This window comes from Panthera tigris, chromosome A1, assembly GCF_018350195.1.
Source record: "Panthera tigris isolate Pti1 chromosome A1, P.tigris_Pti1_mat1.1, whole genome shotgun sequence".
NCBI classification, from domain to species: domain Eukaryota; kingdom Metazoa; phylum Chordata; class Mammalia; order Carnivora; family Felidae; genus Panthera; species Panthera tigris.
Window position 1 is genome coordinate 28365622 of NC_056660.1, and position 13500 is coordinate 28379121.

Sequence of the window (13500 nt, forward strand, 5' to 3'; positions counted from 1 at the left end):
GGTGCCTGGGTGGCTCAGTCAATTAAGCGTCTGACTGGCTCAGGTCATGATCTCACAGTTTGTGGGTTCGAGCCTCATGTTAGGCTCTATGTCGACAACTCAGAGCCTGGAGCCTTCTTTGGATTTTGTGTCTCCCTCTCTCTGCTCTTCCCCCACTCATGCTCTGTCTCTCTCTCCTTCAAAAATAAGTAAGCATTAAAAATTTTTTTTAAAAAAGAATTTAATAGTAAATGTCATTTTATATCAATTAAGATGCCTCAGCTATTTTATGTTTAACAAGTGAATGCATTTTATGCATTAAAACTATTAGAATAGCATTTAACATTACTTAATTTTTTCCCCTAGAATCTCTCAGCTCTTGTCCTTTGCCACCACTCTCTGTTCCCAAGAATCTTCTACTCTCGGACTTCCAGATTTTCCTTTAGATAGTTTACCAGCTGCAGTTCAAATCCTGGTATGTATAAAATAAATTAATGACTTGTATACCCAAATGTGGCAAAGAGAACTTAAAATCCTTGGGGATTCATCATTTCAGTTTGCCTTGTCATATTCCTCTAAAAATATTACAAGACCTGAGATTCGCCCACCCATGCCGTGCAGTATACTGTACGGAGACCAGCAATGTGTTGTGAGCCCTTACTGAGCTCATAGCCTAGGAGGGAGGTAGGTAGACATGCAGTTCAGGTAAAAACTCCACAGAGAGAAGGATGACTCAGCCTGGAGAGGCCTGAGGAGCCTGCAGAGGCGGCCTGCAGCCTGAGGCAGGGAGCTGGGGCTTTCGCACTCAGGCACCAGCAGTCATTGGTCAGTGGGTCATCACAAGGGACACAAATTTCCAGGCACTAGCTGCTTTCTTGGCTGTGAGCAAAGCTGGCTTTGGGAGTTCAAAAGTAGTCTTCTTTAAAAGCCCTGCAGCAGCTAGCTGTTGAAAGGGAAAGGTGGGAGGCTCCGAAAAGATAAAAACAGATCTGAGGTGTTTGGTAGAGTGTAAACATTGTCCACTACAGTTTAACAAAGGTTGTGACGGTCGTGTCAGGATTGGTGGAAATGCCCTCCAGGCAGAGGGAACAGCATGCACAGAGGTGTTGAATCACAAACGGGCTTGGTATGTTTGAAGAATGATAAATTGTATCGTTAGAGCAAGCGTGTAGGGTGAAGAGAGAGGTGAGAACTTTATCGTGAAGTGTTTTGCATGGTGAGTGAAGTTGTCTGGATTTCATGGTGTGGAGGAAGTGGCCTGTTAGATATTACTAAGTAGGTGAAGCGTGGAGTAATCAGTTCTATGTTGGAGGAAGATACCTCTGTGGGCAGGGAGGAGGGACGGGGAGAGCCTGGTTGCATACGGACCAAATAGGAAACTGTTGTAACAGTCAGTGAGAGACTGTGCTAAGGAGAGCGTAATCCCAGGTAGTACGGATACTGCCGAGACAAGAGACTTATTTTTAAACTTTTGTTCCTATTCATTTAGGTTTCCTGAGACTCAGTGAGTTAGGTTTCACAGGTATTGTTCGCACTGTCCTCTGTGTTTAGAACAGCTTTTCTCTTCCTTTTTATCACATCTGCTTTTTGTTCTTTTTGTTTTTGCTTGGAACATTTTACTTTGATAGTTCTCAAATCTAAAAATAAAAGTTCAAAAACAGTAAAATGAACATCTATAACCCCTTCAAGTAGAATCACCAATTTTTAACATATTGCCACATTTGTTTGCTCTCTCTCTCTCTCTCTTTTCCGAACCATTTGAAAGTAAATTGTGATCAGTATCTTTATATACTTTAGTATGCAACTTGGAAAAAGTCGTAAGACCTTCTTCTGCATAACCAGAACCATTATCACACCCTTCAGTATGTTGACAGAAATGCTATAATATCATCTACAGGACAACCTATGCTGAAATTTCTCTAATTGTCCCTGTTGGGAAAGCAGTTTAACTTGGAGAAAACTTTTGAGAATAATAAACACTTTCTAACTTTGTAGTTATAACTATGAAACTAAGTAAATGTGGATGTGATTAACTCAGATTAGGAATAGCGGCGCCTGGGTGGCTCAGTCGGTTATGCATCCGACTTCAGCTCAGGTCATGATCTCACTGCTTGTGGGTTCAAGCCCCGTGTCAGGCTCTGTGCTGACAGCTCAGAGCCTGGAGCCTGCTTCAGATTCTGTCTCTCTTTCTCTCTTCCCCTCCCCACCCATACACTCTGTCTCTTTCAAAACTAAATAAACATTAAAAAACAAGGAATACAAGTGAAGAGCGTACTTTGGGATGAATAGGGTAGGAAAACATGTTCAGACATGTAGTTTCAGGCATGTTGAATGGAGGTCAATGGGATATCTAAAGGGTCACATTTGGGCAATTGAGAATTCGAGTCTATAGCTCAGGACCAGATACTGAGACATGGGAGCCATTAACAGATAGATGGTAGCTGAAAGATGGGGGTGGGTAGGCTTACCCAGTGAAAGGGTGTGGAACAGGAAAAGAAGAGGGAGTAATGAATATTTTTTGTGGACTTGTGGAAAATATGAGAAACCTCTTGGTTATTTTTTATAATCATATATACATTTTGGATATGTCATATATGTCAAATATGCATTTCAGATAAATTTTTTGTGATTATTTTGGATGTTCTTCATGCCTGTGTATTTTTGCTCCTAAATAGGATTCCTTTCCTATGATGTCAATAAAACATGCAATCCAGTGGCTTTATCCATACACTATCTTACTAGGACATGAAGGGAAAATGGCTGTGGAAGGTGTTTTAAAAGTAAGTATCTGCTTTACTTTTCTTTCTTTTTCCATTTCTCTTCTTGTCCCTTCTTTTCCTTTCTTCCATTTCTCTCTTCCTCCTCTTTCCTTCTTTTTCTCTTTCTGTCTTTCCCATGCCTTCCCTTACTTTTCCTTCCCTTTTTCTTCTAGTCCTGGAGCCACTGGCATGCCAGTGACAGGGAAGCAAGTACAGAGGTGGCTGCTGTGGTTGGGAGACTGGTTATATTGAAAAAATGAGTAAATCAATTGAGGAAATGAGTGAATAAATTGAGGATTATAAGAGCTATGTTTCTTACCATTGGGAAAGGAATTTATAAGCATAGAAAGGGAGAAGAAAAGAAAGACCCCTGAGGTGTTAGATTGGAATTGGAGGAATCAGTATGAACTCATGTTTTTTTTTAAAATATTTTAATATATATAAGCAGAGTAATAGATATAGATACTGTGTATGTATGAATATACAGACACATATTTTCTAGCTCTGTCCCCTTAAGAGGGCCTGAAAACTATGACATTCCAGTGGCAATGATCATACCAAGTGCCAAGACATTGGTTTCTAAATACCACACTTCCTAAAAGGAATCAGGATTCCTAGAAAGTAGTGCTGGTTCAAGGCTCAGCACAGGGAAAGTACATGATGAACCTGGATCATCTTATTGTGCCCAAAAGTAAGGAAATGTTTAACAAATGATGTTGACATACCAAAGTGACAGAGGAGCCAGCTTGAGGTGGCCCCCATTGGCCAAAATGTGGGACAATTTTAGCATGAAAATAAACAAAGATAGCAATTGATTATAAACCATTGAACAAAATAGGAATCCCTGAGTTCATATTGATACAAATGAGTAAATAAAGGGGGAGAAGAAAAATCTCTTCTTAATATAGAACACCTATGAATAAATGCAGAAAAGTCACCATTTGGCAGCCACCAGTGTGGAAGTTGATTTAGGTAGGAGTCATCAAAGGTTTTAAAACTGGTGGGTGGAGGGTCTATGAAGAATAGGATATTGATGTAATCTAAGAATATCTCCTACCAAAATACTCACTTGACTACAAAACAAAAAAATGGCATTGTTATAGTAAATACCAACTTGACCAGGTAGGACAAATCGACATTATGTGTCTCTTGACTGTTGAGCTGAGAAGGGCTCAGCCTCATTTCAGGATATTCTGGATAAGAATTCATTGCATGAATTTGGCCATGAGAAAGTATTGTATAGACCTAGGTTGAGGGCCCTCTTACATAATGAGAGGCCTGTATTCTTTAGAATTGTCCCGTTCATAAAAGAAAAGGAAAAACTGAAAGACTGCTTTAGATTGAAAGAGACTAAAGAGATATGACATGTGATCCTGTGTTGGATCCTGGACCAGATAGGAAAACATGACATTGTTAGCACATTTGGTTAAAGTTGATATGGTCTGTGGATTGAATGACAGTGTTCTATTAAAATGATTTCCTGATTTGGAAGCTTATGTGGTGAATATGTTGGCCACAATTCTTGTTTTAGCAAATATGAACTAGAATATTCAGGGATGATGGAGCATCATATCTGTGGCTTGCCCTTAAATGGTTCAGAAAAAGACCAATTATAATGGGTGTGTTAGGGATGCTGGCGGCAAGAGGGAGGTAATAAATATGCTAAAATCGTAATCTTTGAAAAATCTGAGTGAAGGCAAAATAGAAGTTCTTTCTACAACTGTCCTGTAACTTTCCTGTAAGTTTGAAATTATTTCAAGATAAAAAATTTTACAAAGTGAATATTCATTATAACTCATTTCAAAATAAAAAAAAATTAAACGAATATAACACTTAAAATTTATCTGCCTGTAACTTAAATTATTAACTTGAAAAGTAAGGACTTTATATAAAACTATGGAAATTGCTTGTAGACCTGTCATTTAAATTAATGAAGTTCTTATTTTTGTCAGAGTGGTTCATAATATATAGAGTTGATTTTCTTTCAAAATACAGATGCCATAATTTCCTCATTGTATAGTTAATGGTAGTGTTTTCTAAAGGGCCAATCACAATATATATCTTATGACTATATATTTAAATGGGTTTAACTCCTGGCAGGAATTTATTGACTTACCCAAATTGCTTTTTACAACAGACAGTTTTTGTTTTTCTTTTGCAGTTTGGCTCAAAGAGCAGGTTTCTAAGGAGTAGGTAGAATGTGAACACTAAGCTGTTGGCTCTGTGTATAGGCCCTTCGTTTCCTGGAGGCCAGGAGTTTACAACCTTACACAAATGGAGTGGTATTTGTTTCTCCCTTATTCCAATATCTACAAGGGGAGTACAGAAAGAGGTATTCTTTATGCAGCTACTAATAGTGAGAAGAACTCGGAAGTAGATGCTAGGTACTTCAGCAGGTGTTTCCCACATACCAGCTAGCCAAAGAAACATTATTTTCATTTATTGGTGATGTCAATAATGATAACAATAATAGTAACAATAAAAAAATAAAACTAATGAAAAGTTCTTCCCCATAGATGCTGAGAAGTATCATTGGGGATAGAATCTAAATGAAAAGCATAAAGAAGCAAGGAGAAAATATAACCATATAGTTCACTTTAAGTTTATTCTAGACATTGACAAAAAGAACTAGAATTCGTCTTTGATTTAATCAACATCTGAACTAAGTTGGCATTGGTCATTGAATAGAGCACCTAGTGTTGATGAAAAAGGCTGTGATTCCAGATGTGCTCCCTCATTGCCCCTCAGCACAATGCCCAATGCCTGGAGAACAATGGTAGGTAGATAGGGATGAAGAAGATGTCATGGGAAGGGCTGATAAAATGAAGCAAAGTAAACTTTTTCATGACAGAGCTGAGAAGATATTCAGTGCCTAGAAAAGTCAGTTATGAACCAAGGCCTTTATTTTTATAAAGAAGCCACTTCGATGTGCTTCTGAGCTCTTATTTAAAAAACTAGTCACACAAATTAGACTTCCAGTGATGATAGTGGAGTAGGAAGATCCTAAGCCCACTTTGTCCCACAGATACAACTAGATAACACCCACATTCGTGTAAGTAACCCAGAAAACAACCCAAAGACTGGGATAACACACTATCCACAGTTAAATGAAGAGAAGAGAGCACATTGAAGTGAATAGGAAGGGTGAAGATGTGGTCAGGAGCTAAATGGCGGGACTGTTTGTGGAACAGAGGGATGTCTTGGGCACAAAAGAAGGGAAAAGAGCAGACCCTCACACCAGGCATCCCAGGCATGGGAGACCAGCAAAGGGAAGATGAATCTCCATAACATTTGGCTTTGAAAACTAGAGGGGCTGAATTTTGCAAGTTCTTATAATTAGCAGGGCTTACCACGTGGAACTTTGAAAATCTGTGGGCTCAGCTCTGGGAGGGTGATAGGAATCTAAGTCCCCACCATTGTAGAAACAGCATGACAAATAGCCCCACAGAGATACAGCATAGAAACAGCAGTTTGGAAAATGCTGGGGTATATGGGAGGATTTGTTTGCCAATTTCAGAGCACATGCTGGAGGGGTAGGGATCTTTGGGAGACTTCCTCAAGAACAAAAGAGCTGGCAAATACCATTTTCTTCCCCCACCCTCCCAGCCTAGATACATGGCCATCTTTAAGAACCAGCACAGCACCAACATGCCCTGCCTAACTTGCTAAGAGTGCACCCAGGTCCTGCATTCTGCGGACACAACCCCTGCAGTGCATCCTTGGCCAGAGCACACCCAAAGTGGTGCCACAGGATGGCAGTGTGCATGCAGTCCCAACTGTGAGCACCACTCCAAAGTGACTCTTGCCCTAGAGAGAGGAGAAGATAATCGCACACACTAGTCCAACTGTAGTCCCAGTCATGGTCTGGAGGCAGACATCTGGTTGATTGCGGACTCTGCCCACCGACAAAAGCTTCTCAAGGGACAACACAGGGAAAGCACTTTGCAGTTTGGTGCCACTGCATCTCTGGCAAATCCCTGGTCTGACTCAAATCAAGCCCAAGGCAGCCTCAGGCTGGCTCACTAACAACACAGGGATCCAACCCTGCCCACAAGGCAAAAAGACACATTGCAAATGACTGGATTGAAGGCAAAAGTGGCTCAGCCAAAACAGTAGGGTGCACACAACACACATAGGAGACACCTGAAGTGCCAGGTCTTGGTAAATAGGGGACATTGCACTGCAGAGCACTATAGATCTTCTTCATAAGGCCACTACTTTCAAGAGTAGGAGATGTAGCTGAGTTTCCTGACACATGAAAACAGACACAAAGAGTTAGACAAAATGAGTAGACAGAGGAATATGTCCCAAATGAACAAACAGGACAAAATCACAGCAAGAAAGGTAAATAAAATGAAAATAAGTAATATGCCTGATAGAGAATTTAAAGTAATGTTCATAAAGATGGTCACTGGACTTGAGAAAAGAGTGGATGACATCAGTGAGACCCTTACCAAAGAGATAGAAAACAAACCAAAAACAATCAGATGAAGAACTCAATAACTGAAATTAAAAATACAGTAGGTAGAATAAATAGTAGATTAGAGAAGAAGAATGATCAGTGACCTGGAGGACAGAGTACTGGAAGACAATAACACTGAACAGGAGAAAGAGAAAAGCATAATAGAAATGAAAATAGACTTAGGGAAATCAGCAACACCATCAAGCATAATAACATTTGCAACATAAGAAAGAAGGAAAGAAAGAAAGAAAGAAAAGAAAGAAAGAAAGAAAGAAAAGAAGAAAGAAAAGGAAGAAAGGTAAGAAAAGGAAGAAAGAAAGAAAGAAAGAAAGAAAGAAAGAAAGAAAGAAAAGAAAAATGAAAATGAAAGAAAGGATGAAAGAAAGAAGGAAAGAAAGCAAAGGGTCAAAATTTATTTGAAAAAATAATAGCTGAAAACTTCTTGAATCTGTGGAAGGAAATAGAAATTCAGATCCAGGAAGCACAGAGAGCCCCCAATAATACATTAAAAAAAATTATTCACCACGATCAAGTGGGATTTATTCCTGGGATGCAAGATAGTTCAATATTTACAAATCAGTCAACATGATACCTCACATCAACAAGAGAAAGGATAAAAAACATATGATCATTTCAATAGATACAGGAAAAGCATTTGACAAAGTGCAACTTCCATTCATGAGAAAAACCCTCAACAAAATAGGCTTAGAGGGAACATACCTGAACGTATTAAAGGCCATATCTGAAAAACCCACAGCTAACAATCATATTAAGTGGTGAAAAACTGAGAGCTTTTCTTCTAAGATCAGGAATACAACAACGATGTCCACTCTTGCCACTTTTATTCAACATAGTACTGGAAATCCTAACCACAGCAATCAGACAAGAATTGGTAAGGAAGAAGTAAGACTTTCACTATTTGCAAATGACATATAAAGAACACCCTAACGACCCCACCAAAAAACTACTAGAACTAATAAATGAATTCAGTAAACTCACAGGATACAAAATCAATATACAGAAATCCTTTGCATGTCTTTAAGACTTAAGAGCAGAAATAGAAATTAAGAAAACAATCCCATTTATAATTGCACCCCAAATCATAAAATACCTAGGAATAAACTTAACCAAGGAGGCAAAAGACCTGTACTCCGAAAACTATAAAACATTGATGAAAGAAATTGAAGATGACACAACCAAATGGAAAACATTCCATGTTCATGGATTAGGAGACCAAATATTGTTGAAATGTCATACTACTCAAGCAATCTATAGATTTAATGCAATTTCTATCAAAATATAAACAGTATTTTTCACAGAACTAGAACAAACAATCCTAAAATTTGTATGGAACCACAAATAGCCAAAGCAGTCTTGAAAAAGAACAAAACTGGGATCACAATCCCAGATTTCAAGATATACTACAAGGCCATAGTAATCAAAACAGTATGCTACTGGCACAGAAATAAACACATAGATCAATAGAATAAAATAGCCCAGAAATAAACCCACAATTATATGATCAACTCATATTTGACAAAGGAGGCAAGAATATGCAATGGGGAAAAGACAGTCTCTTCAACAAATGGTGTTGGGAAAACTGGACAGCTTGTACATGCAAAAGTATGAAACTGGATCACTTTCTTATATCATATACCAAAATAAACTCAGAGTAGATTAAGGACCTAAATGTGAGATCTGAACCATAAAAATCTTAGAGATCATAGGCAGTAATTTCTCTGACATCAGCCATGACAACATTTTTCTGATATATTTCCTGAGGCAAGGGAAACAAAAGCAAAAATAAACTATTGGGAACACATCAAAATAAAACGTTTCTGTACAGCAAAGGAAATAATCAAGAAGAAAACTAAAAGACAAGTTACTTAATGGTAGAAGATATTTACAAAATGCATATTCAATAAAGAGTATCCAAGATATATAAAGAACTTACACAACTCAAAACCAAAAACACAAATAATGAATTAAAAAATGAGCAGAAGACGTGAATAGGTATTTCTGCAAAGAAGACATACACACATGGTCGACGGAAGTATGAAAAGAAATGCAGCATCATTCATCATCAGAGATATGCAAATCAAAACCACAATGAGATATCACCTCAGACCTATGAACATGGCTAAAATCAAATACAAGAAACAACAAGTGTTAATGAGGATGTAGAGAAAAAGGAACACTTGTGCAGTGTTGGTGGGAATGCAAACTGGTGTAGTTATATATACACAATGGAATATTATTCAGCCATAAATAAGAATGAAATCTTGCCATTTGCAGCAACGTGGATGAAGTTAGGGAGTGTAATGCTAAGGGAAATAAGTCAGAGAAAGACATATACCATATGATTTCACTCATATGTGGAATTTAAGAAACAAAACAAATGAACAAAGGAAAAAAAAAAGACTAACCAAAAAACATACTCTTAACTATATGGCACAAACTGATGATTACCAGAGGGAGATGGGTGAAATAGGTGAAGGGGATTAAGGGCACACTGAATAATGTGTAGAATTGTTGAATCATTGTATTGTACACCTGAAACTAATATAACGTTGTATGTTAACTGTACTGGAATTAAAAAAGCAAAACAAAACAACTAGTACAAATGAGTTAAAGTTATAGAATACCTTTAAGGAATTGAGTTTTTTAAAGAAAGTAGCTAGTATTGCAGTGTTTTGTTTGGCCTTTATTTTGCCCTTTATGATACAGGGGAACATAGAAAAATGATTGAAGGACTGTATTACAGACAGGAAATAATTTAAATTTCAGAGTCTAAAAAATTGAAGAGGGAATGGTATTACTTAGATAAGATTAGAAAAAGTGGTTATCTTTTCTAAAGTGTGTGAAGAGCTAGTTAAGGAATAGTTAACTTCTTTTTCTAACTCCTCAGTAGTAAATAAGGGTGGGTGGGGACCTTAAATTCATTCATCTGAACCTAAAGAAAAACTTTCTTTTTGTAAGATCATTGTGATATATACAACCAGATTAGAGTGTTAAATTGTTCTCTTTAAAAATGGTGACAGTCTAGTGATTGGTATAATTTTTTTTGTAATCTGTTCTAGGACAGTCCATGTGGTTCATTTGTTATTCTAAGTGTCTCTATTTTCTCAAGCTAATGTTCACAGATGGACAAACTTTTATATATCCTCAAATGATTTTGAATTAAGAGAGGTGAAATTGAAGGCAATATTGTTGAATGGGAAAAAATATTGAATGAGGGAATAGCAATATCTATTGTAATTGCAAACCAGGAAGATACGTATATATGTGTAATAACTTTTCCTTGAGAAATAATCAACCTCTCAGGTCCCTGGGTGGCTCAGTGAGTTAAGCATCTGACTCTTGATTTCAGCTCGGGTCATGATCTCACTGTTTGTGAGTTTGAGTCTCGCCTCAAGCGCTGCACTGGCAGCGTGGACCCTACTTGGTATTCTTTCTCTCTCTCCTTCTCTCTCTCTCTGCCCCTCCTGTGCTCCTGTACTTTCTCTCTCTCCCTCTCTCTCTTCTCTCCCAAATACATAAGTAAACATAAACAAAAATTTTTAATTAAAAGCAATAACTTCTGACCTACATTGTCATAGAAATTCATAGATATTTGCATATGAATTAGATATCTGTTTGAATTTTAGTCTAATCCCTTAATTAGACTATTTTAAGGAAAAGTTATTACTCACTGAAAAATGCAGTAAGCTAAAATTCAGAACACCTTTGTTTCCCGAAACAAGCAATAAAAACGGTTAAAATGTCTTTCATTCCTAAGATGGTACTTGTCGTATGATCTTGGTACTCTAAAAACATGTTTCTGTAGTCATAAATCACTTCTAGCTTTTAGTTAAGGATGTCTTAAAGAAAATACTCTCACTCTGAATCTGCTCTACTTTGAGAATAGTATGCTTTTGTTACAGGATAGTGACAAGTACATTTGGTCTCCTAGTAGCATGTCTTGGCTCTCTGTTCTTCTTAGGTAGGACCAGTTGGGTCTGTCTAGTACACTTGAAAACATGGATGTGGATCTGGAGCTATTTTGATATTAGAGATAAACACTTGGGAGCTAGTAATAAATATATGGGTGTTAGTTGAATTGATCACGTAAATGAAAGAACTGAAGAGGAGTGTATATGGTGAGAAGTATTGTCTGAAGACTAAACCCTGCAAGAACCAACATTTAAGGATTGGACAGCACACAGAGAACCTTCAAATTAGAGAAAGAGTAGTCAGAGCATGCAAATGGTTCATAGTCTGAAACTGGATGAGATTACTTAAAAAGTGAACACCAAGCAAACATATAAAAGATCCACTCCTGAAGTACCCTGATGGGCACTGGTCAGGTAACTGAAGAAGAACCTGCAGAAAAGACTGAGAAGAAGGGAACAGTAAAATAGGAGGAAAACGAATTTATTTATTTAGTTAATTTGGTGAGTAGGGTATTATTGGTGAACTTAACGGGAACAAAATGTTAGTGGAGTGGGGGGAATGTAAGCCAAAAATCAGTCAGCTGACTGGTAAATCAGAGATGAGAAAGCAGAAACAGTGATTATATACTACTTGTAAAATAAGTGTGATGGTGAGAAGCGAAAAGATAGTGTTCACTCAAGGATTATGTAGAATCAAGAAATGACTTTATTTGTTTCTTGAAATGGGAAGACAAACATCTTCATAGGAAGAGGGGATGAAATCTGTGGAATACATGGAGAATATTTATGGATACGGCCTGAGAGAGGCAGGAAAGGACATTTCCAGAGCGCCATTCTGCCTTGGTTTGGAATGATGGAAGACCATATTTTTCCACCCTGCAGCTGAGGTGATGGAATTATCATTAACCGAGATGGAGAAAGCAGACTTCCAGTGGCTTTCCACTCACTCATAATTAAAGCAGAAGTCCTTTCTACTGAGACACTGGGAAAAGAAGTGAGGATTGATGAAAATATAGAGGATTTTGAGGACTAGGGGGAAAGAATTTTGTGTGTTCATTTAACAAACCTCTGTTGACCGCCGACTGTGCCCCATGTATGATTCTAGATTCTGGAGATTTGGAGTGAGCCAAATAGATACATTATGATATTATCCTAATGGGGTTTATTTTCAAGCAAATGGAGGAGTACGTGCATGAAGGCTCTGTTGTGGGTGGAGGAGGCGGCTAGATGACCAGCTGAGATAGGAATGCATTGGTTCAGAGGACCCCTAAGGAGAGTGATGTTTGTTGGCATTGGTTGCTGATTGGCACTGGAAAGAGAGCCCAGCAGAGACTGGGGGCTGCCTACTTTTTTGGTAGTTAGGAAGTATGGTACTGAGACTTTCTTTCTTAGTTCTTCAGAGCCTAGAAAAAGGTATGAGGAAAATGAATAGCTTAGAGGGACAGGACTGAGAATAGTGAGGGTGAATATGGAGGCCTTGCAGGCCAACACGTAATTAACATTTTCTTTTATTACATTATATTTCACAGTTCAAATAATGCAATCCCAAAGAAAGTATATTAAAAAAAAAACATTAGTATTGTTTGTTTAATTGAAATTCAAGAATCAACAGGAACTACTCATTAATGTAAAATGGTGAGGCAAATAAACTTTGATTTTCTACTTCTTGCTAACATATGGTCTATGAGAATTATATATGTATTTTGTTTCTCATTTACCTTTTTGGTTAACAGTTCTTTAAACTTCCCATGCCAGCAGATGGTAATTCATCTTGCAACTTGAGTTCTTTTACTTAGGGTATTCATAGGGTCTTCTAGCCTACTAGGTTGATTCTATTGATATATTTTAGCTTGAATTATTTAAAATGACATAACCAGTTATAGCAAGAGGTTTGAGGCATTAGTATTCATTTCTGGAATATAATTGCTCTGCAGTCAATCCTGTATCAGGTTAGACTGACGTTATTATAGCTGGAGTTAAAAGCATACCTTTAAGCTAATACATTTGTTTTCTTAGAATTTAACGACTCTAGATTCTAAATTCTAAAGAACTTAATTTAATTCTAAGGCCTTACTCCTTTCCTGTTGAACTTCCCTTAAAATACAGTGTAGCATTTTTTTTTTGCATGAAATTAAAGTGTCAATAATTATTATTTGTCTACAACATAGAAGCAGCTCCTACCAAATTATGTAATACTATGGGACTTTGCATGTATAAAATGCATAAAACATAAAACATATTTTTAAATGATAGCACAAAGAGACAGTTTTTCTTAGGTTTGAGGAATGGAGTAAGTGAGTGTCTTAAGTACTTAGGACACCAAAAAGACTTGAATTGGGTTCCTATGCTTAGAACATTGAGGTTGAAA

The 13500-nt window shown here is 37.5% G+C and overlaps 1 protein-coding gene across 2 annotated transcripts in view; it reads left to right on the forward strand.

Moving 5' to 3' along the window:
- VWA8 (von Willebrand factor A domain containing 8) overlaps positions 1-13500 on the forward strand; it is a 366248-nt gene that overhangs the window by 73385 nt on the left and 279363 nt on the right. For both annotated transcript variants that reach the window (XM_042977303.1, XM_015538962.2), the window contains exons 8-9: positions 346-454; positions 2655-2759. In XM_042977303.1, the coding sequence (XP_042833237.1) occupies positions 346-454; positions 2655-2759 (214 nt within the window). The remainder of the gene's footprint in view (positions 1-345; positions 455-2654; positions 2760-13500) is intronic.